At 58.1% G+C, this 25,663-nt stretch overlaps 3 protein-coding genes across 11 annotated transcripts in view; 1 reads left to right on the forward strand and 2 right to left on the reverse strand.

Annotated features, from left to right (window-relative positions):
• ZFHX3 (zinc finger homeobox 3) overlaps positions 1-3,574 on the reverse strand; it is a 752,695-nt gene extending 749,121 nt beyond the window's left edge. For both annotated transcript variants that reach the window (XM_068955804.1, XM_068955803.1), the window contains exon 1: positions 3,460-3,574. The gene's annotated coding sequence lies outside the window, so the exon portion shown is untranslated. The remainder of the gene's footprint in view (positions 1-3,459) is intronic.
• On the forward strand, positions 2,412-10,505 carry PSMD7 (proteasome 26S subunit, non-ATPase 7). Of its 4 annotated transcripts, none has more exons than XM_068955819.1 (8): positions 2,412-2,908; positions 4,335-4,426; positions 5,378-5,470; positions 6,296-6,393; positions 6,696-6,776; positions 8,273-8,364; positions 9,067-9,510; positions 9,831-10,505. In XM_068955819.1, the coding sequence occupies exons 1-7, from the start codon at positions 2,799-2,801 to the stop codon at positions 9,503-9,505; spliced, it is 1,005 nt and encodes a 334-aa protein (XP_068811920.1). In that variant the 5' UTR covers positions 2,412-2,798; the 3' UTR covers positions 9,506-9,510; positions 9,831-10,505. The 4 variants fall into 4 exon arrangements, with proteins under 4 accessions (XP_068811920.1, XP_009685285.1, XP_068811921.1 ...); XM_068955822.1 differs by lacking the exon at positions 2,412-2,908 and adding an exon at positions 3,649-3,826; XM_009686990.2 differs by lacking the exon at positions 9,831-10,505 and having other exon boundaries at positions 9,067-9,686.
• Positions 10,506-11,959: 1,454 nt separating this feature from the next.
• The window catches only part of WWP2 (WW domain containing E3 ubiquitin protein ligase 2), a 51,677-nt gene continuing 37,973 nt past the window's right edge, over positions 11,960-25,663 (reverse strand). For 3 of the 5 annotated variants that reach the window (XM_068955817.1, XM_068955815.1, XM_068955816.1), the window contains exons 11-24: positions 23,473-23,527; positions 21,298-21,379; positions 20,445-20,573; positions 20,005-20,083; positions 19,767-19,838; positions 19,579-19,667; positions 18,069-18,228; positions 16,622-16,755; positions 16,340-16,480; positions 15,554-15,674; positions 15,059-15,163; positions 14,417-14,513; positions 13,463-13,535; positions 11,960-13,208 (exon numbers count right to left, since the gene is read on the reverse strand). In XM_068955817.1, the coding sequence (XP_068811918.1) occupies positions 13,109-13,208; positions 13,463-13,535; positions 14,417-14,513; positions 15,059-15,163; positions 15,554-15,674; positions 16,340-16,480; positions 16,622-16,755; positions 18,069-18,228; positions 19,579-19,667; positions 19,767-19,838; positions 20,005-20,083; positions 20,445-20,573; positions 21,298-21,379; positions 23,473-23,527 (1,437 nt within the window). In that variant the 3' untranslated portion in view covers positions 11,960-13,108. The remainder of the gene's footprint in view (positions 13,209-13,462; positions 13,536-14,416; positions 14,514-15,058; positions 15,164-15,553; positions 15,675-16,339; positions 16,481-16,621; positions 16,756-18,068; positions 18,229-19,578; positions 19,668-19,766; positions 19,839-20,004; positions 20,084-20,444; positions 20,574-21,297; positions 21,380-23,472; positions 23,528-25,663) is intronic. The other 2 variants (XR_011143234.1, XR_011143233.1) reach the window with 1 other exon arrangement.

Consider the following 25,663-nt stretch of genomic DNA (forward strand, 5'->3'; position numbering starts at 1 on the left):
AAAAAAAAAAAAATCAAAATTCTGAAGTATCTACATTCTTCACAGTATGAAGACAAATACAAACTCCTGACTGAAGCACCACATGCCTGAAGTATGAGCCTGATCCCAGGCTCGGGGGAAGAGGACAGAACACGACGCAGCGGACACAGGAACTACCCAGAATCTGGGTACCAAGTTTTCTTCCTGCTAATGACACAACAGTTGACAGTAGCAGAGAGTGGGTTAGAAAAGCCTACAAAGGTGTCCTTCTGTGTTACCAGTATTACCTGTACACAAAGAAACAACAGTTGACAGTACTTAACAAATCAAAGGGAGGGAATAAGGGGGGGGGGGGAAAGGAATTCTGAAAAAAGCTACAGGCTGCACCATTCAAGACAATGTTTGATTTTCTGCTAATAAACTACTTTGAAGACTTTTCTTCTTTTCTAATGGATAGTCATACCCTATTCATTTATGTCATTTCCGTTATCTAGCTTAAACACAGCAGATGCCCACCTCCACGCAGGAGGCATAACGTTTCTTTGTGATTGATTTCCCCCTTGAGGTCAAGGTCATTACTGGAGGAAGACTAGAGATTGGTTTTACATTTAAAATCATGAATTTGAATTTTAAAATATTTCATGTCAACTTATTCTTCCATTTTTCAACCCAGAAATTGCTTTTATTAAACCTCTGAAAACAGTCATCTGTAAGTCCCTTCTACGTTGGGGTTGGGAAGTTTTTTTTGGACAAAAAGGAAAAAAAAAACAATTAATGACAGAATCACTTGATTTGTTTCATTTAAAGAACAAAATACAGCTCCCCACTTCAGCTCAGTGACCAGGTGCTCTCTTACTGCAGAAGCTCTCCAAACTTTGAATCTCAGCTCAGCAGTCATGAGCCAAATCACATATTAGTATTGATGTTTGCCACTCTACAGTTAAATTACATCAAGCATCAATGCAATCAACTCATTAGCTGTTTTTTATTGAGCACAAACATTCATTACTTACTTTTCAATTCTTTGATTAAGCAACATACTGCCTGTATTCCCAGTCTGCATCTACCAACTGATTAGCTCAATATTACTGATAATCTTCTCAAGTCAAAAGAGCCGGGAAGGGGAGTAACTGAAATCCCTACGAGCAGACTCAATTTACTCCTTTTGTGTATAACATCGATATACTACACTACTAGCAAGACAGTCTGGCAAATGAAATTTCAAATGTGCTAAGTTAGAGAGTAATTTTAACAAAAAGTCACAGCAGGTCATTAAAATACCCCTTAATTGTCTCTAGATCATACTCCGTTATCCTTCAACAACCTTCCTGGCATGCTGAGATTTTAAATCTCTCCTGACTGATATAAGAACCAAGAACAGAACTGAAGTGTGATTGTCACATACAGAGTCTGAATGCCAAAGGTCAAAACAGCTTACTGGTACGCTAGCCCACCGCTCCAAATTTTATATCTTTTCTGTCCCTTGGTTATTGCCTGACATGATTTAACAACTGTAATTCCTTATTTAACGATGTCAAAGGTTTTTAGGAAATTGACTGTATTTCACCAACGATATATTTCTTCTTGATTACAGAGTGGTTAAAATGATTTTAAACCAAGACAGCAAAATAAAGCAGTAATAAAATCAATAAAAGGTGCTTAAAACATTCCTTCTATTAGGTAATGGCATTTAAAATATCCGTAGCTTGTAATGGCACTTAGGATATGCCCAAAAATCAATGAGCTAAATTACTTATTGAACTAGTTAATTTGAACATTGAGTTTTATATGTATATTGATAAAACAAGCTAGGGAATACCAGCTGTGTTTGAATTTCATGGTCAGATGTCTCCCTCTGCTGGTAAAAACACCTCGAGGCCATCTACCAGAAATTAAAAGAAAATGAACAATAAATAAAACCAACATTAAAAGATGTAACCTCCAAAAACTCCACGAGAGGTCTCTAATTTTTAATAGCGACTGTAAGTTGTAGCAGATTTCAGCAGAAGTAGCAACACGAACCTTTAGATTTCACCCAGAATACTGTCATTTGGTCAGAGCTGAAAAATCCATAAAAATACGTAACGTTATACAGGAAGAGCGTGGAAAATACTAGACAATATAACGCTTTAAAATAGTGATAATATCCTCAAGAATTTTGCTGGTATTTTCCCCTTTAACATCACCTCCACAGTAGATTCAGGACTAACAGCCTCAGATTCTATTTTCTTGCTAAAGTAAAGTACAAAAAACAAACTCTGTGTCTACTAATTCCTACTCCGGAGGCAGGAAAACCCCAGGACAAAGATTTGCTAAGTATTAGTCTTAGTTCAGGCTCTTGAGAAGTTACTCCATGACACCAAGGGCAGTCAACCCACCCACCCACCACGTCGACGGCGGTTGTCGCCTATAAAACCAAACGAATTAGCCTAACTCGATCCCCTCTGAAGAAAGCTAACGCTCCTAGCAGTAAGAGCGGTATATCCGCGTTCACAGAGACATTTAGCGCTGCAGTACTGAGAATCCTGAAGTTACCTAAAGCCCTGAAACAAGATAACTGAGTTTTCAGTCCCGGCTGGGACAACTCCCAGGCTGCACAGGCAGACGCAGAGGGGAAGTCACCGGCAGCGCAGCTGAGGCCGCAGTAAGTCTCTGTATGTCCCCTTGGCTCTTTGACTCTCTACCCAGCCAAGACGACGGCACCCCCGCATTTTAAGCCTAGCGCATGTAAGACGGTAACATCACTGTGCGGCCGCTCGCTATGGCCTCGCAGAGGTCGAGGTGATGAGGGGAAGCTGCTGACAACTGGAGAGAGGCAGATGTCACGCTCACTCGCCTTCAAGAGGAGCACGAGAGGGGCTCGGGCTGGCCAGGCCAGCCTCCGTCCCCGGGTGCTTTCGGGGACGTCTCTCCCGCAGGCCGCTTCCAGGTGCGCGGAGAAGGCCGAAGCGGCGGGGAGCAGCCAGCGAAGCCTTACTGAGGGCACCCCGCGCTTGGGGGGGGGGGGGGGGGAGCAAGGCTGGCTTTGTGGGCAAGGAGGGGAGCAGGCACCTTTTACCCTGGTCTGAGCAGGGCCCCTCAGGCCCTGCGCTTGCAACCGCACCTGCCCCAGCGCGTGTGCTGAGTTGCGCCCGGCCTCAGCACAGCCGCGCCCGGCCCACGAGGGGGCTCCGGGGGGGGGGGGCGCGTAGCGGGGCGAGGAGAGCGGAGGAGCCGCGGCGGGGGCCTAAAATCAGGGCGGGCGGCGCCGCGCCGCCTCGGCGAGGGGCTTCGTGCGGGGCGAGGCCCGGCCGCGCGGCCTGGGCGGGGAGGGGGCGAGCACCTTCCTCCGCCCTCAGCGCCTCGGCGGAGCCCGGCTGCGAGGAAGGCGGCGGCGGCGGCGGCAGCGGCGGCGGCGGCAGCAGCAGCAGCACCCCCGGGCCCCCCGGGAAAGGGCCTCCCCGCCTCCCTGCGCCGCCGGCCGGCCGGCCGGCCCCTCACCTCCGGGCGCCGCGACCTCACTTCCCCAAGATGGTGCCGCGCCGCCGACAGCGGGGGATGCCCCTTCCCAAGATGGCGGCGGCGCTCGCCGCGACCTCGCCAAGATGGTGCCCGGGCGCCGCTGCCGCTCTCCCCGCTTCCGCCCGCGACCTCGCCAAGATGGCGTCAGGCTGGCGCCGCCCCCGAGCGGGGCAGGCTGGGAGCGCGGGCGGCGGCGGTAGAGGTAGAGGTAGAGGGGAGCGGGCCGGGCCGAGCCGAGCCGGGCGGAGCGGGCGCGGGCGCGGGCAGGCGCCATGCCGGAGCTGGCGGTGGAGCGCGTGGTGGTGCACCCGCTGGTGCTGCTCAGCGTCGTCGATCACTTCAACCGGTGAGGCCCGGCCGCCGCGCTGAGTCACGGGCCGGGCGGCGCGGCCTGCGGCGGGGGCGAGCCCGGGGGGGCTCCACACGCACCGGCCGCGCCCGTTAAAACGGGCCGGGAGCGCCGCGGCCTGTCCCCGGAGCTGCGCAGCTCCTGCCCTCCGTCCCGGGCGTAGCTTGGGCCTAACTTAACCAACGAGCAGCTTTCGCTGGTTTAAATATATATATATATATATATATGTGTGTGTGTATATATATGTACTTCGAGGCCGCGCGCTGCGGTCCAGAAGCTGGCGGCTGTCGCGCAGGTGGCAGCGAGCGGCTGGCGGGCGCCGGGGGCTGCTCGACGCCTGGCCGCGGCGCGGGTCCGCCCTGGCCCCGCCGGCGGACGCCCTCGACGCCTCGACGCCCGCCGAGCGAGGCGGAGGAGCCGGCCCGCTGCTGCCGCCTCCTCCTCCTCCTCCTCCCCGTCGTCGGCGTGTTCCGCTTCTGCGCGCTGACCGGCTTTTCCCCTTTAGGATAGGGAAGGTTGGGAACCAGAAGCGAGTTGTGGGCGTGCTGCTGGGCTCCTGGCAGAAAAAAATACTGGATGTATCCAACAGTTTTGCAGGTGAGTTTGGGTGCTTCGCCTGGCTTAAAACCGACCGAATTATTTGATGGGTGAATTACATAATTTCTTTCTTAAGCCACCTGGCCAGACCACCCGTTCTTCCTGACGCTTACAAAGCAGCCCGTATCAAACAAAAATGCCAACTACTTGCTCGCAGACCCACGCCTGTTCCAGCCAGTCTTGTTGTGCATCTTCCCCGTGATGGTGTACAACGTGCAACGTTTCGGGAGTAGGTGTAAACCTCTTCTGAAAACCTGGTGAATATTCTGCTGCGGAGAACTTACCGCAGGTCTCTGATGAGCGGTCCGTGTCGTAAGGCGGCAGGACAGAAGCCGTAGTGTATAGTGGTGGCGTAGCTATTAGCTACTTGTGTACAGATCTAACGTATGTTTTAGGTTTTATCTCTTTTCTTCAGGTTTTGTGCAGTAAAAGTAGTGATTGTTCCTCTAAGCATATTGTTCATTGTGTTGCAATTGGTGTCTCTTAAATGCTTGCTCTCAGAACTGAAGCTGTGCTCCTTTATACTTGTTAACTGATAAAATAGCTAGTTCTTTCCTAAAGAGTAAATAAGTCCTTTTTTAAAATACATCGTTATGCTCTAGTTGTACACAAGAGCACTAATGGCATGCATTCTATACTGAAAACTGATTTTTCTCCAAGTAAACTTCTGTTGTCAGCAAGCTATAAAGTCTGTCAAAATACTCAAATTATCATATCAAGCGTTTATGCTCACCAGTCTTACTAATTTAATAATTATGAGAGAGCCTCTGTCGAAGAGAATTGACTAGCATTTCAGTTTAGTTTACGCAGCCTAATGCTGCAGGACAGTTTAAGCTGATTCAAATCTAGTCTCATTTAGCAGCCAAAGATATCCTAAAACATCATCTTTCTATGGACGTTTCCAGGCTGGAATTTGGATTTTTAAATACTGATATCTTGTTTTATTTCCAGTACCTTTTGATGAGGACGATAAGGATGATACTGTGTGGTTTCTAGACCATGACTATCTGGAGAACATGTATGGAATGTTTAAGAAAGTCAATGGTAAGTGTGGGGTTTCTTGGAGTGATATTCTGAGAAATTTTTAAGGGTTTGTATGTGTGAGAAAGAGAATTCATAGTAAGATGGGAAATTAATAGCTCCTGGATGCATGGAGCTACTCCATGCTAACTCCTTGCGTGGACTCACTTTGTCTGTATTACTGGTATTTTTTCATGAGCTAGTTTGCTTAAATAGTTTTTCTTCTTAATGCATTCATTTATACCTCATTAACTTTCCCAAATATCTTTAGAATTATTTGGATTTCAAAAACGTGATCATTTCTGAAGAATTTCAAAGCTTTCCCCTACCTATGCCTTTCTAGACAGATGTCCCCTGAAATTGCTTTTGCACCAATGTAGACATTATAAATTCCCACTTGAAATAATAATTCCATTTACTCTTTGATACTGGTTTTAAAAGTGTTTTCACTGTTTAGTTCAAGACTTTGAAGCTGAATGTTTAGTCACAACTGCAATTCCTATGAATTTCCTCAGCCCTGGGAGCAACTAGAACTGTTGCATCCATACATATTGAAGTTTCAAGCTAACAAATCATGTTATCTGCAAAACTATATAAATGACATGAAATGCTGTAATTTACTAAAGATACTAGAAGTGAAGTTACATGTGCAAAGTAAGAGTGGTAACACCCCTTTGTCACTAGCTGTGGCGTTGTCCTGCCTATGCTCATTCCTTTTCCCCTACTTTACACTCATCTTCTGCAGACGACATATTTTCCCCCTTGATTTGCTAATTCAATCTCTGTGTGTAAATCTTTCAGCTGTTTTACTGTATGATTCCGATTTGAATCCTTTCTGATTTTGCTCAGCTAGAGAAAGAATAGTTGGATGGTACCACACAGGCCCTAAACTACACAAGAACGACATTGCTATCAATGAACTGATGAAGAGATACTGTCCTAACTCTGTAAGTGCTAAACTTGTAACTTTTCTTTTTCTTCTGGGTGGGAGGCCTAGGAACCCTTAACCCCTCCCATTGTTATCCGGGATACTGAACATTAAAAACTGGTAGCTGTAAAGTGATTGAGGAATTTGGACCAAAATCTTCTGAAATAGCTAATAGGTAGATAACTTTTTTTTCCATGCTTGAATTTAGTGTTTCTGAGCATCCAGCGTGCCATTGCTGTAGAATGAAGAGTTGGCGTCAGTACTTTTGTTCCAGTCCTTGAAAGATGCCTGGTTTTCTGAAATATTTATTTTTTCCATAAGGTATTGGTGATTATTGATGTGAAACCAAAGGATCTGGGGCTGCCCACGGAAGCTTATATTTCAGTTGAAGAAGTACACGATGTGAGTATTTAATATACCTCTCACTCACTTTCTAGGAAAAGGATTTAAGTTAAAAGGTGAGTGTTAGGATTGCTGTGTTTTCTGAGAGATACACGTCCCGAGGCATCTAGCTGTCTTTTACAATTATAGGGGATGTTGCATTCACTAATGAGGGCCAGTGACTATCGAGCCAAATTCTCTAAAAACAAAGTTTAAATTCCAATACGAGCGTAAGCCTGTGTATTTAAAGCTTTCATCCATCAATGCTCTTGAAAGAAAAGCCGTATTTTACGGTTTGACCTAAAAAACTCCACAGCTTCCGCTGTTGGTATGATTCAGATGCTTCTTACCTGTATCTGTCATGTCTGCAGCCGTGCAAAAAGTCAAATTGGAACGCTCCTAAGATGTCACTTTTACATGTCAGCCTGTTTGTAGAAGTATTCCAGGCAGCTGCACGATTATTCATTTGTTTACCAGCTAGTGCTGAATAAGTAGGTCAGACATGAGCAACACTTGTTAATCACTTGCAACCGCTGTGCACACGGACAACATATAGTAGTAAGTCAGCTTTAGCTTTCCTTTCATAATTGTCTGATTTTATGCATTCTGGACATCTATAAAAGAGTTTGGTTCTCTTGCCTGCCTGAGGCCCTTGCTAGAGAGAAGCAGCTGTTCCTGGTATTATAGGTCTTACATATGTGGGATGAATCCACAGTCAGGTGAATCCACAGTAGACCCAGTGGTGCTTTCTGTTTATGACTGTGTACTAGTCCAAGTACTGATTTTGAAAACACATAGGTAAAACTCAGTAATTCAGCCTTTAAATCTCTTAAATTTCTTCCTTAATAATTATAATACTGTATAAATTGTAGTTAGAATTGCTCCATATTTGTATTCTTTCTGGAATGGCATGTGTGCTTGTGAGTAGCAGGATGACAGAAGGTATCCCCAAATACAAAAAGGCTGTATCAGGAAAGAAAGTAGTTGTTAGGACATTTAGGAAGACTTTCCATATTCTACCTACCAGCATTTAAACCTGCAAAAAATATATTAATTGAAAATTATGCAGAGCCCAGGGAAGAAGCAATCACTAGCAGCTCTGGACATTTGACAGTTAGGATTGCTAGTTAAACCAAGAAAACTCAAACTAGAGTCTTCTCTGATTTCTTGTGGACTGTACATAACTGGTTTGCTAGATTGACTAACACAATTCCTTCAGTTTCCTATCTAAAACGCCATGTTTTTAAAAGGCATTGTGATTCACTTATAAACTTCTCGCCTTACCTGTGTACTTCAGTCTCCTGATATTCTGCTTTGCCATGTTTTTTCTAGTGCCTCTTCCAGATCCTGTCGTGCAAATCCAGGTTTCAGCAATCTTAGCCTTCCCATTGTTTGAGCAGTGCCCATTCTATACGTGTGAGACACCTGATATTGGCTAGCTCATATGTATCTGAGTACCTGTAGTAAGCTATTTGCTTGTATCTAACCTTATCCCTTCGTGTTCCTCCACCTTAAAGGATGGCACTCCAACCTCCAAGACGTTTGAACATGTGACCAGTGAAATTGGGGCGGAGGAAGCAGAGGAAGTTGGTGTTGAACACTTGTTACGGTAAACATTTTTAAAACAAAAGCTTTCTCATGAAACTAGCATAGCACTGAACAGGATCCATCTGGCATCATCCAGTGCCAGCTTCCTGGAGGAAAAACAGTTCTTGTTAAACATGCTACTTAAATTTTAAGAGAGCATTAATTTGGCAGTCTTGCTTAGCGTATTCAATCATTGCTAGTGAAATGTGTGGTTACTTACTGAAATATCATCAGATGACGAAAACTACAATTTCACTGTATCAAAGCTTCAGAGGATTGGGTTGTTTGGACCAGTTCCAAGCCACTCACTGTACATCTCTCAAAGAGCAGTATTAAATGAAGTATTGCTGATATATCTGTAGCTGACATATTAGCAGAGATCTCTTGTCCAAAAAAGAGTAGTCACCAAATACAAACTGCCTGGCTGTTCACCTATCAGAAATCCTGTTGTTTTCTTTCTCTCCATCGGACTGGTGTTACTAATATCCTTCCAAAGAGAACATGCACACCACAGGACAAAACAAAGAACAATGAGCTATTAGAGCTAATTTCTGAGTGCGCAAATGGGAATCAGTTTGTTCTCAGTCTTTGACTTGAAGCATTCAGTTTAATTGCACTTCATCTGTGCTTAAAATGGTACTTCTATTTTTAAGCTGGAAAAACCTATTAATGAGTGTGCAAAGTAACATTCTAATGCTGATTCTTTCTGTTGTGGGTGTTTCAGAGACATCAAGGATACAACAGTGGGCACTCTGTCCCAGCGGATCACAAATCAGGTCCATGGTTTGAAGGGACTGAACTCCAAGCTTCTGGACATCAGGAGCTACTTAGAGAAGGTAGCCATGGGCAAGCTACCCATCAATCACCAGATCATTTACCATCTGCAGGACGTCTTCAACCTGCTACCAGATGTCAACCTGCAAGAGTTTGTCAAGGCCTTTTATCTGAAGACCAATGACCAGATGGTGGTAGTTTATCTGGCTTCTCTTATCCGTTCTGTGGTTGCTCTGCACAACCTCATTAACAACAAGATTGCTAATAGGGATGCAGAGAAGAAAGAAGGACAGGAAAAAGAAGACAGCAAAAAAGAGAGGAAAGATGAGAAGGAAAAAGACAAGGAGAAGAGTGATGTCAAGAAAGAGGAGAAAAAGGAGAAAAAGTAAAATGTGTAGGTTTTTTATTTGTAAATTAAAAATCTTGTAAACTAAATCGGTTTGCTGCTGGATTCTTTCCTCATGTTAAAATTATCAAAGTGCTCTGCTTTCCCCTACTTGATACTTGCTTTCTGTGCTCGTCATAACTAGTTGGATAGATCTAAAAAAAAATGGTGCTATCACAGCATACAGCCTTACTCTGGCAGTTTGGTTCTTGCACCGGACAGGGAAGGGGTAAAAGCAAAGGTGGTTGGGGGGCGTTCTTCTGTTGTTTTTGGTGGTGGGGTGTTCTTCCTCCCTAATCCCCATTGTTCTTGTCTCCTTAATAACTTAGGCCCATACCTGAATGAGGGTGCTACTGCATTTTCACTACTGTATGAGCTCTGATTTTATTGGTCTCTCTTCATTTTTGAGCCAAGAAGGGGAGTTCTAGAAGCACCAAGGCGCTCATGAGAAAAAGGATGTTGCTGCTGTTGACCACTTTCTTCCAGCTGTGCCTTAGCATGGGCTCATACGTTTTTTTTTTTTGCTGTCCTTTCTATACCATCGGTGATGAGAATGGCGTTGGCTGTTTTGTTACCTGACACTTGAAGAAGCTGGAAATGCAGGTATAATTGGCTTGTTATAATGCTCTGTGAGGATGGTAGTGCTGGGGGAAGGGGGATTGAATCCTGCTCCACTAAGGGAAGGTTTTGCATGGTGCTATGGGGCTAGGAAGAGCATTGTCTCTTCCTCCTGTAAGACATTAGTTCATAACTGCATTAGGGTTACAGCATGAGTGTTTCCACGTTCAGGAGTAAGTTCATTTTATGTGCTACAGAGTCTCTATATTTAGTTCTTATTGGCACAGTCCCTGGGTGCCTCCCATGTTGCAGTGCACATGCAGCTGGCATGTAACTGCTGTTAGGAGCATTCAGATCCTCGGGTGCAAACTGTGCATTTGGGGGTGGGGGGGGGGTGGGGTCCAGAGCCTAAGTACAGGTGCCAAGCTGAGCTAAAACAGACAATTAAAAAAAACAAAAACAAAAAACAAGTCTACCAGCTGAGGCAGCTGCTGAAAAGCAAAACCATGAGGCAAGTGCTGCCCCCAGGTGATTGCTGCTTTTTTTTTTTTTTTTGGGGGGGGGGGGGGGGCTGAAGGCAGCTGTGATACACCACCACCCCCCCCCCCGAGCCTGGTTAACCTGCTGGGTCTGGCTGATATGGGGGGGGGGGGGGTAGAGCTGGGCCGTGTGAGATCCTGCACCCAGTGGGGCACTGCCGGCTCTGCACAGACTTGCTAAGGCCTCCTGGCAGTGGTTTTAGCCTGGCATGAACATGGGGTGGGTGAAGGCAGGCCGGGTAAAGGCATGGAACCCATTCCCCCCCCCCCCCCAAAATAATGGGCAGCAGGGTGAGGAGCTTCAGCTCAAACACAGGGAATAAATAAATAAATCAATCCCTGCAGGTTTGCAGCAATTAAGCCCAGGCACCAGCTTCACAGAGCAGCACCCATGTGCCCCCCGCCCCCCCCAACCCACTCCCCCCCATCTCCTAGGCCATATCCCCCCGCAACTTCATCAGGCCGAGCCTCCTGTGCAGCCTCCAGCCCCACGCAGGGTGCCCAGCACCCTGTCCTCTCCCCAGCACCCCAAGTGCCATTCCCCACCCCAGCACCCCCCAAGCCATGTCTGGCCTTGGCCCATGGCCCATCACGCGCCAGCACCCTGCGCCAGCTCCTCCTTGGCCCCTCCTCGGGCTGCATCCTGGACCACCCCCCCCCCCCCCGGCCCCCCAACCAGCCCTGGGTCCAGGGCACCACGTGTGGCAGCCGGGCTGAGCATCCCCTCACCAAGCTGCCCCCCCGCCCCAGCTGCAGAGCCGCGCTGCCTCCCCCAGCCCAGCCCGGCTTCACCCCGCCGAGGCCAAAGAGATGCTGCTTTCTGTGGTTTCCAGCAGGGCTGCGTTCCCAGGAGGTGCTGGTGCTGGGGAGCCCCCCCCCCAGCCCCCCCCCCCCCGGCCGGCGTTGCAGCGCGGCCTTTATGCAGTGCTGTTTGCACCCCTGCAAGCGCACCGGCCTGGGCCGTGCGCGCTCCTCCGCGGGGCTGCGGCATCGCTCCGGGCAGACACCCGCTGGCCCCAGCGGCTTCACGGCCGCGAGCAGCCCAGCCGGCGCGAGGGGCTGCGGTGACCCAGGCAGCTGCTGTCCCGGCTGCGTTTCGTGCTCCAGTGCCCCCCTGCCCCAGCTCAGCCCTCGCCCGCCCACCCCGGCCCCGCGACACCCCTGGGACCAGCTGTCCGACCCCCCGGCCAGTGCCAGAATAGTTCCCTGCATCTCCGTCCCGGGGCCGAGACGCCTCCACCGCCCGCTGCCGGGGGAGCGGGGTGCAGGAGCCCCCCGCGCCTGCAGCCAGGCCCCCTCCGCGCGCCCGCCCCGGCTGGGGACGGTGGGGCACCGCCGCCACGGGGACGCCGAGGCACAGCAGCCGCTTGTCCTTTATTGCACGAGAACTTGGCATCAGTGAGGCCGGATGGCGCAGTACAAAACTATCCCGGTTACCCGTCAAAAGCTATCGCGGTATTTCGTATCCGTCGACTTCATTTATGTACAGGTACGCAGAGCAGCGGGCGCCCGCGGCGGCCCCGGGGAGCGGCGCCGCAGGCAGCTGGGGCGGGCAGGGCGCTGCTCGCACCCGGGGACCCGCCGCCGGGCCGGGAAGGGCAGGAGGCGCGAGGCCGGAGCCGCTCGCAGCCAGGCTCCCAAACGGGAAGGGGCCCGCGCGGGAAGGAGCCGGCCCTGCCGCCGCGCCGCCCCTGGGTGGACGCGGGACCCCTTCCCGGGAGGGAGCCTGAACGCGCACGCTTGCTTTCCGGACCAGCTGGGAGGCAGCTGAAAGCCATTTCCCCTCCTCACTCGCATCCATTAAGATGCCATGGGAAGGCAGAAAAAATCTAGGCAAAAATAAGGGGAATGGATCCCATGGTCAAGCCCCCTCGGTGCTCCCGGCAAAGCTACTGCTCCGGCAGAAACGCCGCTGCGAGGCTGCAGCCGCCGGGCCCCGGCCTCTCCCAGCACAGGGCTGCGGGATGCTCACGGGGAAAAGGGGCTGCAGGAAAACACCTGGCTTTGCCTCCACCTTCCCGCTCGCCCTTCACTAGCCCGAACGCGTTTGTGCCCGCTTGCAGCCGGCAGAGGCGACGACCCTTCTCCGCCCACAAGGGACGAAGCTGCTCTACCGCTGACCAGCCTCGGGGACAGGGGAGGGGAGGGCAAGGCCCCAGGGCCCCCGCCGGCAGCCAGGTCGGAGGCACCCCAAGCCCCCCCCGCGCGCCTCCCCCTTCCCCACCTCGGCGAGGGGGGACCGGGAGCTTCAGGGCGTTTGTCGAGGCTCTGCCCCTTCCTCCGCGCCGTCCGCCGGCCCTCGCGAGCTGCGCGGGGGAGCCAGGCGCTTGCAGCCCTCTCCCCATCGCGCCCTGGCTTTGCCTGGGGAGGGAAACGGGGAGGCGGGTTCCCCGGGGCGGCGTCAGCGCGGGAGCGAGAGCAGCGGGAGGGCTCGGTGCTGGGCTCCGGCTGCGCGGCCACCGAGCGAGACTCGGGCACGTCTGGAGCTGCCGGGAAAGCACCACGCTCCGTCACTCCTGTCCGAAGCCTTCCGTCTCCTCGACCGCGTAAAGCAGCTTCTCCTTCAGCTGTTCGTAGCTCTTGTAGGGAGGGAGATCCAGGCGGTTAAAGCTGGCGAGACAACGAGGGCCGTGAAGGCAACGGCGAAACCAGGCTGCTCCGCTGCCACCCGCCCACCCGGTCTGGCCGCGCGCAGCGGCTGCGCTAAGATGCTCCGCCGGACTCTGCTCCCAGGAGCGCGGCTGCATCCCCTGCCAAGCCCTGGCGGAGGGGACGGAGGGCCGCCCCGGGCCCCCGCAGCCCGGCGGAGACCCTTCGTTTCTGTCCCCGTGCGCTCCGAACGGGCCAAGGAGAACCAGACTTACCACGTATGGCTCCGGGGCAGCCAAGTCTCTTTGCCGACTTTATCAATGCAGAACTTCTGGGGCCCGTTGCTGCCTGTTAATTATGAGCACAGCAAATCTCATTACACAAAGTGGTCTTTCTCCCCTCCTGGTTATCTGACGCAGTTAGCCAGCAGATCTCACTGTCACGCGCCCCTCCGATCCCCTACAGAGGCACTAGGGCACAAACCATTACCAATACTCTTACACACCGCCTGTTCTGACCCCTTTTGCAGAGAGGATGTACAAAAAAATTTTTTTTAAAGCTGAAAAAGTATGTTCACAGCACACCGTGCTAACAGCGTATCTTCTGAGCAGGATGTTAAATGGCAAGTGCTAAAACGTATTATCCGTAGATCTGCCACACCAAGCAAGTCCACGCAAGAGTTTTAAAAGAACTGGCTCAGGAACTCTGAGTCACAGACGCTGCTTTTTAACAAATTGTGAACGCTTAGAGAAGTTCCAGAGGACTGGAAAAAAGCTAATGTGCCAATAAGAAGAAACTAACGGGCTAAGTTAGTTGCTCAGCTTCACATTGATTCCAGGAAAATAACGGAAAGGCTGGTACAGAGAACCCAAAAAGCAGCAAATTAAAGGGCAGGCGCTTGAATAATGCCACGCAGTGTGGTTCTCTGGAAAGTGGGTTTCGTCACACACATACCAAAATTAAATCAAAATCATATCTCATTCAAAATGAGATCACAAACCGGACTCAAAGAGAACTGTGGTGACGTAGTTCATGTCTAGGGAACGTGTCTGAATCGCTGCATGCCCCTGCTCTGTGCTCTAACGTCCCAGCTGCTTCACTTACTGTGAACTGCCGCGAGATCTGCGGCGGGAACACGGAACATCAGCTCCCACGTACCAACCCCAGAGCGCTTCAGCTCTCCCCAGCTCGCTTCCCCGACCGGCGTGCCGGGAGCCGGGAATACACACCGATGAGCTCCGCAAACCCTCCGACAGGCAGGCGGCAGGTCCCCGTCACGAACTGCAACAGCCGGATCCGCTTCTCGTTGTCCATCTCTTTAACCACCTGCGGTGACAGTGCCGCAGTAAAGCAGGATCCCCTGCAGCCCCCGCGCTCCCGAAGACCTGAGCCTGACTCGCTCTCGGTCTGTTAAACCAGCCGGGGCTCCAGCCCCGGGATCCTCAGGGAGAGGAGCGCATCCCGGCAGGCCTCAGTGCCCGGCGGGAGGATGCTGCAACCCAGGCTCTGCCCTGCGTCGAGGCTATCAAGGGCTATTTTCTGACCCCTCTCTCTCGGCTGGCCACGGAGCAGAATCACCTGAACTGACACAGCTTTATTACTTGTCACCCTCTCGTGTCCTGCCCGCCCAAGAGCAGCGGCTATTGCTAGAAACACGCTGACCGCTAAGTGCTGCCTGCTGTCCTCGGCAGCTACAGCCAAGTGTTTCTTGCTGAACACGTGTTCCCAGTTACGTTTCAGTCTTCCTGACAGCCCCCGAGGCGGCTTAGCCAGGCCGCCCCTGCCTGCCGCAAGCCTTGGGAGAGGGGACGCTCCTCCGCACCGGAGCGTGGGACACGGAGGTGGCGGCGGCGCCGCCGGCCTGGGCTCACCTGCCAGAACCACTGGATCTGCTTGCTGTGCTTGGTGTAATGCCGGTAGATGGTGTTCTTCTGCCAGTCGTTCATGTCGATCTCCTGCATGCCGCAGAGCATCAGCTAGGGGACAGCAGACAGCCAGCAGGTGAGACAAACACGACCTCGCACCCACGCTTTGGGCTACATCTAGGCGTGCGGGGGCACCGAGTCCTTCGGCGTAGGGCTGCGACAGGCGCAGAGGCTGGCGCACCAAGTGTTCGGAGGTGTCCAGGAGGACTCCCCCATCTCTGGACGGGATCTTTGCAGCGGACCCAACGAGGGGGCACCACACAGGTGCTGCCACCTCGGGCAGGGGTACCCCTGCGAGCGGGGCCGAGGCAGGTGCTCTCCGTCTCCTCGTGCCGTTCCTCACGCCCACCCGGGGCATCCCGCAGCAGGGCAGGAAGCACTGACATCCACACCACCCGTCCCGCTGCAGGCGCTCCCCCTACTCCCGCAGCACCAGCTCACCTCCAGCTCCTTCTCGTCGAAGTAGCGCAGCCACTCCAGCGGCACCACCTCGTTGAAGCCGTCCAGGAAAGCCTTGGTCTGCTCCTCCACGCCCCGCGTGAACCTCCAGTCCGTCAGCAGCCTGGCGAGGCAGAGAGCGGTCGGCAGGCAGCCGGGGCGCCCCAGCTCCAGTGCGAGTGGGAGCCACCACCGCCACCACCACCCGCTCAGGGCCTCACCTGCCCACCACCACCACGGGCTAGCCAGGAGGCAGGTGGCCTTGCAGCGGGCACTGGGAGCCACAGGGCACGTGGGGACCAGGAGAGAGGGTGTCCTGCAAATTGCAAGGGTCGCCCTCGATTCCCACCAGCGGGTTTCTCTCTCCACCTCCAAACCCAGGAGCAGCACGAGGACAAGGCAGTGGACGACACTGGGGACAGATAGGCAGCTGTCTGGGCGATGAGGAGGGCAAACTACATCCCCTGGCCAGAGCCTACTGGGAGCAGGACAGAGAGGGCCTAGTAGCCCCTACCCAGGCCAGACAGCCCTGAGTAGCCACAGGACAGGGGAAGGAGTCTCACCCTCTCTCCCCTCTCCTCTTTCCTGAGAGCGCTGGCGACGGCCCAGCCAGCAGCAAGCCAGACCGCAGTGGAGCGCGCAGCTAGGCTGACCGCGCCAGCCCATACTTGTCACAGGCCACGTAGCCCAAGAAAGCGGCCACGTCCCCAGCCCCACGTTTTCATACCAGGACTGCCCTACAGCCAGCGGGGCTAAGCGCCCGATTGGGGCATCAGGACCCAGACTCACATGATATACTCCTCCTTGTTCTCCTCTGTCACCCGGATGCTTTCCCCACCCTCCTTCAGCTCGTGGGTGGTCACCTTGCCCAGGATCTCCATGTCCTGGATGAAGTACAGCTCCAGGCCGCACTCCTCCAGGCTGTTCTCCCTGCAGGAAGACACCAAGATGTTACTTCTCATGGAGGCGCAAGGCTTCAGCACAGCCCATCAACGAGGGACCACCTGGAGCCAACGCTGCCTCGCCGCAGGAGCAGCAGGGCCCGTGGTGGGAGGAGCACAGGGCACTGACTTGGTCCAGACGATGGAGTTGTAGAACTCGGGGTCGATGGACTCCAGGTCCTTCAGCGTGGGGCGCTTGTTCAGCATCCGCTTGTAGAAGGGCAGCGTGAAGCCCGTGTCGATGAACTTCCCATGATACAGAGCCTGCGAAGAGGGGACACCTGGTCACCGAGGGTTGGGATCCCGGGGCAGACCCACGTGCTCCCCCATGGAGCAGGGAGAGATGATGCTTCATTGCTGTGCATAGCCCACAGGGAACCGCTCTGCTGGGCCCCGAAACCCGTCCGAGAGCAGGGGAGCGAGGGCCCCGCAGGCTGTGCCGAGCTCCTTCCTGGCTGCCAAAAGGCGCAAGGAGGAGCGGCTGGCTTGGCCCGGGGCGGGCGGGCGGCTCGCGGAGTCGCCGGCGGCTCGCTCAGCACGGGGCGCGCAGCCCCTCTCCCCTCCCCACCGCGAATTCCACGGCGTCGCCTGCTCCCCGCGCAGCTCTATTAAGAGCACTTGTTTAAACAGAGCTCTGCTGTGGCTTCCCTGAATCCCTGGCTTCCAGGAGCCCCAAGGCAAAGGCAGCCAAAAATAATGCAGACGCTTGTCTAGAACGGCCCAGTGGTGAGTAATAGTCTGGGGTTTTATTGGTATCCTGCAAAGCACGGGGCAGGGCAGGACAGCCGGGAGACCTGAGCAGAGCGCACCAGCTTCCCGCAACACCTCGAGGGGCCGCGGGCCAGGGACCCTTCCCGAGCCCGGGAGCTCCTCACAGTCCCCCCCGGCCCGCAGGCCTGGGGCGGTCTGCAAGCGGGCTGGCCGTGGGGAACGCGAGACCAACGGGAGGAGTCGCTCTGGGGCTCGGGCAGCTGGAAAATCTCACACTGCTGGGGCTAAATATAGTCCCCAAAGCTGCAGACCCGACAGCACCTGGGGTGGCAGCCAAAGACCTGGAGCCATCGCTGCCGCGCAGCCCCTGGGAAAGCAGGTCCCCTCCGGCCCCTCAGCCATCCCAGCTTTACGAGCCATCGTCCTGTGCCCTTCCCTGAGCCCCTCAGACAGCCCCCCTCGACGAGCCTGCGTGGACCTCCTCACCCCCCAGCAACGCCCGCCCCTCCCAACCCGCTCCCAGCGAAACCGGGGCGAGAAGGGGCTCGAGGAGACGCGGGTGGCTCTGCGGAGCCGAGCACATCCGCGGCACGCAGGCGTCCTCCGCAGCCCCCCTGCGGTCCCCTGCGCTCGCAGCGCCTCCCCGTTGCGGCTTCCCAGGCGCTCAGCCCCCGCGAGAGCGGGCACGGGAGGCTGGGACGAAAGCCAGGAACGCGGCCCGGCTGATCAGAGAGCAACTGAAGCGTCTCGTCCCCTATCGCCTCCCCGGCCCCTCGTGTCTCTCAGGGCCCGTCACCGCTGCTTTCTGCCAAGGGAAGGCTCCTGCTGCCACCCGCCGCAGGAGCCGGCTGGCACCGGGCTCTTACCATGGCGATGAAGCGGCCGATGAAGCGGAAGTAGGTGAGGTGGTCGGGGTTGATGGAGGAGGCGGGGTTGATCTGCAGGCAGTAGTTGTTCTTGCCGGCGTATTCGAAGAGGCAGTACATGGGGTTGAGCACCTCATGGGACAAGAGGAAGAACCACTCCCTGGGGACAGGAGGAACGGGGACAGCGGTGACGAGCAGCTCCAGCAGCCACCGGGGCAAGGAGCCTGCGCTGCCGGGGTCTGCCAGGCTACACCCGACGAGGACTTCACCCACGCGAAGCGGGGACAGGCCACGTCCCTCGGCAGCAGCCCCGTACAAGCCAAGCTCCTATCTTCTAGCTGCTGGTTTAAGCTTTGGGCCCCGGTGGGAGCGGGCGAGGGCATTCGCTGCCTCACGCCATCCTCCACCCCAGAGTCCATCCACCACTACGGAGGCGCTGAGCAAGGTTCATAAGCGCTTTTAGAGGCACCAGCAAGAAATGCCCCAGCTAGCAGGAGACCCTGCTCAGAGGAGTGGGGATCGCAGCAGGCACCACGTGGCTCAGCCCCATGCGCGGTGTCATGCACCGACGGGCGCCCCGCTGTGCGCACCCCGTCACACAGGGCCCCACTTGTTCACGCGTGCAGCGCCAGCGTGCACCCCGCTCCCTCCTTTTGCCCATCTGCTCCACACGCCTGGCCGCCCGGGGCTCCCGACCCCTCCTGCTCCGCGAGTTCGGAGCGGCCGGGAGGGGCGTCTGTCCTGGCTTTGCTCCCCCCGGCAGCTCGGGGAGACGAGTCCTTCGGCGCAGAGGCAGCCCCGGTATCCTGTCCGTGGTTCTACCCTGTGGTAGAACAGCATGACGTAACCTACCATAGGGTAAAACCACTGGCAGGACACAGAGAGAGACACAGAGCAGGAGCCCCTACACCAGAGCCAGGAGCAGCGTCACCCCGAGGAAGGAGCAGGCGAGAGCATGCCAGCACCAAGGCCACCGACGCCGGGGGGCGGCGGGAGGGCGCGGGGAAGCGTTAGCCCAGCACCAAGGCAGACACCCAGAACGAGCGGCCGGGACGCGGCAGAGACGCAGCCCGGCACGGCGCAGCGACGCCTTCCCCGGAGCCGCCGGCGGACGCACAGCCACGGCGGGCAGCTGCGGTCCCGCCCGGCCTGCGCCCCGGCACCCGCCGCCTCTCCCGAGAAACACTGGCCCCCAGCTCGAGCGCGGGCTGCAGGGAGAGCGCTGGCTGCTGTAGGGAAGCCGCATCCCGGCTCCCCGGCCCTCCCTAGAGGGGGGACAAGCTGGCACAACGCTCTGGGGATGTTTCACCATTCCCAGAACTCACAGTTTTCCACTTAAACACCCCTTGGGCTCCTCTGTTCAAGCCGGCGCTGGGGGGAAGACTGGGGACCCCGAGCTCAGCCGCCTCGCAGACCTCTCTGCCTGCATGGCCCCTGAGCGGGTCACCCGTGCAGCCAGGACACGGCCCTGCGCAGCCGGGGCACGCGGTCCCACCGTGCCGGCGCTCACCTGGCAATGCCGCCGTAGTCCAGGCCCTCCTCTCCTCGCATGATGATGTACAGGCGGCGCCGCAGGTCGTACGGCTTCATGTTCATGATCTGAAGAGAAGCAAAGGGAACCGTCAGCCCCGGGCTGCTGCGCCGGGGGCGCGTCTGCGAGGGGCTGGCTCGGCACGCTCCTGCCCCAGACCTCCTCACCTGCTGGAAGGAGTCCTCGAAGAGCGTCTGCCGGGAAACGCTGATCTTCACGTGGCTGGGCAGCGCGTTTGACTGCAAGCAAGGCACAGACACGAGGCTTTGTGCAGGTCAGCACAGCAGCTTTCCTCTCCCGAGCCTGCCCACAGGGTCAGGCCATCCACGAACCTGTCCCAGCGCAGCTGGCTCAGCAGCCCTCCTCGCCCTCGCGCTGCACAGGGCCCCGGTGCTCGGTACTCACGTGGCAGAGAAAGCGGAACTGGTGGTATTTCCAGCGAAAGCTCCGGTCGTACGCCCCAGGGGAACCACCTTGCTTGCTCCTGCAAAAGCAACGCGGGCCTTGGCTCAGTTCGCAGCCCCACACCTCCCCGGGCTCCGACTCGAGCTGCCCTGCCTCAGCAGCCAGCAAGCTCACCGCCGGCCAGGCGGGAGGAAGAGGCTGTCTCTAGGACTGGCCACCTGAGCTGCACGTAGGGAGCTCTCCTCTGTCAGAGCCACACGTAAGCTCCTCAGCCCACACCTCGAGGTCCTTGCGACAAACAGACCCGTTTCTCCAGCCTGTGCTGTGAGCACACGCGTGGAAGGGCTGCGAACAAGCAAGGCGAGCCCTAGCTCCTCGTGCCGCGCTCCGACTGCGAGCCCCCCGGCTCCAGCACCAGGGGCTGGCACCAAAGCACTCACCCGGACTCGAATCCGGGACGTGGGTCTTTGAAGGTGGTGGTGCGAGTGTTGTGGTCCACGAAGTAGCGCACGCCCTCGTTTGTGTACTTCATCTCCCAGCCAGGCGGCAAGGGCGGCTCCTGGATCATCCTGCCCGGCACAAGCAAGACGTTCCTGAACAGGCAGCTCGGGGGATCTCTGCTCCCTGCAGGGCCTGGTTCCTCGCGCGCTCACCCTGAACCGGGGCCCTCCTGTCGCTGCCCTGTGGGACTACCTTGAACTGGCAGCTCTGCGCCAGGGCAGACGAGCCCTTCCACGGTGCAGAGCTAGCGAGCACCTGCCTGCGCTCCCAGCCCAGGGACAGGCCAGGCCGCAGCCCTGGCTTTGCTCTCTACCTGCGCGAGAGGCGCCCGAGCGGAGACCTGGGCCAGACCCTCAGCCGCAGCAGGTCTCCGGAGAGCTGCAAACCCAAGCTCTCTGGAGGAGCCTAAGTGAAGCCCTGTGGGAAGGCATCTCCTCCTGCCCAAACAGCCCTGCGGTCTTCCCCATCGCCGATTGCTCAGCCCCGGGGCCTTCTAGTGATCTCCTGACCGCTCTGCTCTGCTCCCGCCAGCCCGGCGGCTCCCCCGCAACGCCAAGCCTTGCGGTTTCCAGCTGCCCCACGCTCCGAGCCCGCCTGGTCTCTGCGCGTTGCTCTCAGCGCTTCCACACCCCAGCCGCGTGCTTCTGGCTCGCCAGCGCTGGGGCCTGCAGCACTGTTCAGGGCTCCGGCCCACGGCCGAGCCAGGCACCCAGCTTTCTGCGTTTGGTGACCCGTTAGACACGTCTTCAGAAGGCACGAGCATCCTCCCTGCTCCTCCCAAGAGCTCCCTACCCCTGCGTGCGAGGGTCTTCCCACTGGGTGGTCCGCGTGTTGTGGTTCACGTAATACACTCGCCCATTGTCCTGTCTCTTCTCTAAGAGGAAAAGGGAGAGAAAGCGTTAGCTCGTGCGCTCGGGCCAGCCCGGCCACCGCAGGGGAGCGGACTCCACCGCCCGGGTCCCAAGGGGAAGGCGCCACCCCTTCCCCGCTCACGCAGCGCGCCAGCTCCCTCCGTCGCGCCTCGCCGCCTGCCCCAGCCCGGCTCGCTGCGAGGGGGCGAGACAAGAGCACGCGTCCCCACGCGCCCGAGCCGCGGCGCTGCAGGGCGGCCGGCCCCGCTCCTCCTCCGCGGGGAGGACGCCTCCGCGGCCGCGCCGCCAGCCCGGCGAGCAGCGCGCCCGCGCTCCTCCACGCAGCTCCGCGGAGGCTTTCTGCAGGGCGGCCGGGCTCCCTCCGCGGCCTGCCGCCGGCGGGCGGCCCGCGCGGACGCCCCTTTGCCGCAGGCTGGCACCAAAGGAGCACGACGCTCGCAGCGGCGGCGCCGCTCCGCCGGGCCTCGCGTGCTCCCGCTCGCGGCACCCGCTCCCAGCCCGCGCGCCCCGCTCCTGCTCTTTGCACCTCTGCTAACGCCGCTGCCCGGCGTGCGCGCGTGCAGGCACACGCGTGTGCCCCCCGCGCGCCTCCTCCCTCCACGTGCCTGCGTCACTGCCCGCGCGCGCAGCCCTGCTCCATGCCGGCAGGGAGGCCCTGCACGCGCGCCCCGCGCCGCCTCCCTCCCGCCTCGCCCACGCCGGCCCTCCTGCCAGCTCCTTCCCGGAGCCGGGCCGCCGCGAGCAGCCGAGCCGGGGCCAGCTCCGGGCACTCGCTGCGGCCCCGTCCCCCCGCCGGGCCGGGGGCTGCAGCGCCTCCGCTCTGCCGGGGATGCGCACGCCGCCTGGGGCTCCCTCCGTCCCTAGGACCTTCCCGAATCTTCTCGGGGCTTCCCAGGGCAGGACCCGCTTCCTCCTCTGAGCCGTAGGGAGCTGCCGTCCCCCGAGCCGTGCCTTCCTCCCCAGCCGGTGGACCCTCCGCGCCGGGCCGCGGCTCGCTCGTACAGAGGCGGCTCACCCGGGACAGCGTCAGGGGCTCCAGCGCCGTCCCCTGCCCGCGGGGGACGCTCCGGCAGCCCGGCGCGCCTCTCTGCAGCCCCCGTACCCACCGCCTGCGGGCGCCGCGGACCCCCTGCCCACCGTCCGCGAGCCGCGGCGCCCGGCCCTGCTGCCAGCTCCCCGCTCGGGGCAGGAGCGCCCGCCGCCGCTCTCCATCAGCCCCCCAAGCGCGGGAGCCTCGAGGGCGCCGGCGCTGCCCGGGTCCCGCACCCCTCCCTGCTCTCTCCCCGCTGGTCCATCAGCGAACCCGCGCGAGCGCCGTCGCCCCCAGGCTGCTCCGCAGCCTCCTCCCGGACCAGGACGGGGCGCTGGGCTTGCTGCTCCCACCCTCCCGGGAAAGGGGGACGGGCCGGCCACGAGCGTCGCCTCGAACCGGCTTCTCCCTCCGCAGGGATGCTCCGCGCGGAGAAAGGGGCCCCTCGGCCCGGCCCGCAGGCCGCCCGCGCTCACCCGGCGCCCAGCGAGCTCCCCTGGGCGCCGCCGGCTGCCGCCCGAGGCCGAGGCCCCGCCGCCCGGCTCGGACGTGACGCGACGGAGGGGGAGGCATGGCAGAGCCCAGCCGAAAGCAGCGCTAAGGAGACGGGGCAGCAAACCGTCCCCGCTCCTGCCAGCCCCCCGGCCGGCGGCGAAGCCGGGCTGCCAGCGAGCGGGACGCCCCCGGAGGCACGGTCGGGAGGGGAAACCATCGCTCTGCGGAGCCGGGCTCTGGGGGAGAGCGGGGAGCTGGATCCCTAGCCTTTCCTCAAGTCCAAAGAACAACCACAAACACTTCTGCGCTCGGTAGCCGAGGGAACTGGGAACTCCTCCAGGCAAAGGGAAAAAAGAAGGGGGGGGGGGGGAAAGAAGTGGGAAAAAGCTGGATTTGAAAATCAGCGCTCGCGCTAAGCATGGGCAGATCAGGCAGCGCAGCCTCGGGGGACGCGTGTCCCCAGCCGCGGGAGGCGCCGGCCGGAGCGAGCGAGCCTCCCCGGAGTGCCGGCGGCGCGCGGAGCCTGGCGGAGAGGGGCAGCGGCGGCAGGTGAGGAGGCTCTGTACTTACCCCAGCCGGGAGGAAGGGGACCAAGAGGATCATTGTCGGACGGGGCGCCAGACGACTAGAGACAACAGAGAGGGCAAAAATACAAAATAAAAAACAACGCAAAAGACGGCTGGAAAAAGCAGAGCGCAGCAGGAGCGTGGGGCGAAGGGGAGTCTCGCGGCCCCCTGCTTTCCACTCGCCTCCTGTTGGCCCACAGCTCGCAGCAGAGGCGATCTGCTCCCAAAGAACTAAAAAAAAAAAAAAAAAACAAAAAACAACTTGCACACTCAAGGGGTGTTAAAAAAAAAAAAGGGGGGGGGGGAGGGGAAAAAAAAAAAAAAAAAGCACAAACTAAACAGAGGCTGGGGCAGCCAAGGGGGCGGCAGGGCAGGGGCCGTGCCACGGCGCGCGGCGAGGAGCAGGACCAAGCTGCAAAGTCCAGATGTGCGCGGCTGCTCAGCGCCCGCTGGCCAAGGCGACTATCCCCACCGGTTACACCTCCAACCTTCTCCAAGAACCACACACAAGAGGGAAAAAATATCGCAGGCCTTTCCAATGAAATCATTCCCACAAGCCCTGTCCACGCCCAGCGCTTCCTGGCGGGGCCCGCGGCCCCCCTCCTCGCGCGCGGGGCAGCGCGGGCTGCGGGATGCGCTCGCACTGAGGGCACATTCATGCCGGCGCAGACGGGCGTCTGCCGGCCCCGCCGCCTCCCACCCCCAGCAGGTTGGGGGCCGCTGCACAAAGCACCTTTATTCCTCCCCGGCCGCCCGTCACCCAGCCTGAACCGGGGGATGCCCCGGGCCGCGGGAAGGGAAGGAGGGCGGCCGGCGGCTGCGCTGCCCCCCAGCTCCGGCTCCGCGGCAGGTCCCCCGGGGATGCACGCGCAGCCCCAACGCTTGGGGATTCGGGGGAGGAGGGGGGGGCGCTGCAAGGGCTTTTAATGGTTAAATAAGAAACGTACTGTTACCAGAAAGGTCTTTTCATTGCACCTCCTCAAACCGAGCCGCAGGAGAGGGGCCGCGCTCCCCGGCGTCCCGTCCCGCCGCCGCTCTAGGGACGGGAGCGTGCCCGGAGCCGGTGAAACGCCGCCCACGGCCGGGCCCTCCCCGCTGCCGCCCCGGACGGCGAGGGGACGGGTGCAGCACCCCCAGGCCCGACGCCTCGCAGAGCCCCCAAGCAGCACCCAGGGGCGGCCTGAGCACCCAGCGGCCGCCGAGCCCCAGGGCACCCCACGGGCCAGCCCAGCGCCCCGGCGGGACGTCCCAGGGAACGGTCTGGGATGGGGCCAGGGCAGCCCATGCTCCTCCGAGCTTCTTCCCTCGCACCCGGCCCAGCGAGCCCGAGCCGGGTGAAGGAGGCGCTGCCTCCGGCAGCCGCCAGCCCGACGCAGCGTGCCTCAGGCTTTGAGCAGCCTCCGCTCCCTTCCCTGCCCAGACAGACTGGCCAGAGACAGTCGAGTCACGTCCAGAGGTATCGCCTCACTGCGACCTAAAAATAACTAATTAAAACAAACACAGCAGGGAGACAAGAGCACAGGGTAGCGCTACGGGGAGCCAGCCCTCCTGCTGCTCTCAGCCGGCCCCACACGCACGGGACCCTGCTGGAAACAGCCTGGCTCCTCGTGCCAGCGAGACCCCTCGCCACGAGGGAACTGGCCGCCGAGCCCGCTGCACAGGCGCCCGGGCTGGGAGCCCCGCGGCTCCCAGGCAGAGGGGTCCCTGGCCGCATCCCAGCTCTGCGAGCCGCGTTGGAAGAGCACGGAGAGGCCCACGCTGCCCGCGGGAGCATGGGCCGCAGCGCTGCCTGCTGCCTCTCTGCTCTCCTCTCCTGCCAGGTGGGCAGAGGAGGGCAAAGCCAAGCAGAAAGCCCCTGCAGGGAAGGAGGCAGAGCAGGAGCCAGCGCTGCTGGCAGCAAAAAGCTTGAAATAAAAGTACAATCGTTTCATCAGGCTAAATTTGGAGTGCGAGTCCCTCCCTCTGCGCTCTGCCAGGGCGAGTCGCGCAGCGCTGGAGCGGCTCCAGGGCCGGCGCTCACGGAGACCTTAGCGAGCTACAAGCTCAGGATCCGGTTCAGCCGCTGGTGGAAGCCCCCTCCCGAACACCGCTCCGCAGCCAGCGCTGCCCTCGCAGGTCCCGCTAGCAGCGTGCTGCAGGAGCACGGGCACGCGGCGGGCAAAGCCGCAACAGCCCACCCCGCTCTGTGGCCTGGA

This window comes from Struthio camelus, chromosome 10, assembly GCF_040807025.1.
Source record: "Struthio camelus isolate bStrCam1 chromosome 10, bStrCam1.hap1, whole genome shotgun sequence".
In the NCBI taxonomy this organism is placed as follows: Eukaryota; Metazoa; Chordata; class Aves; order Struthioniformes; family Struthionidae; genus Struthio; species Struthio camelus.

Coding starts and splice junctions, on each gene's coding strand:
- PSMD7 (XM_068955819.1), top strand. CDS start 2,799: ATGTCACGCTCACTCGCCTTCAAGAGGAGCACGAGAGGGGCTCGGGCT. Junction 4,427..5,377: donor TGTATCCAACAGTTTTGCAG/GTGAGTTTGGGT, acceptor TTTTATTTCCAG/TACCTTTTGATGAGGACGAT. Junction 6,777..8,272: donor CAGTTGAAGAAGTACACGAT/GTGAGTATTTAA, acceptor TCCACCTTAAAG/GATGGCACTCCAACCTCCAA.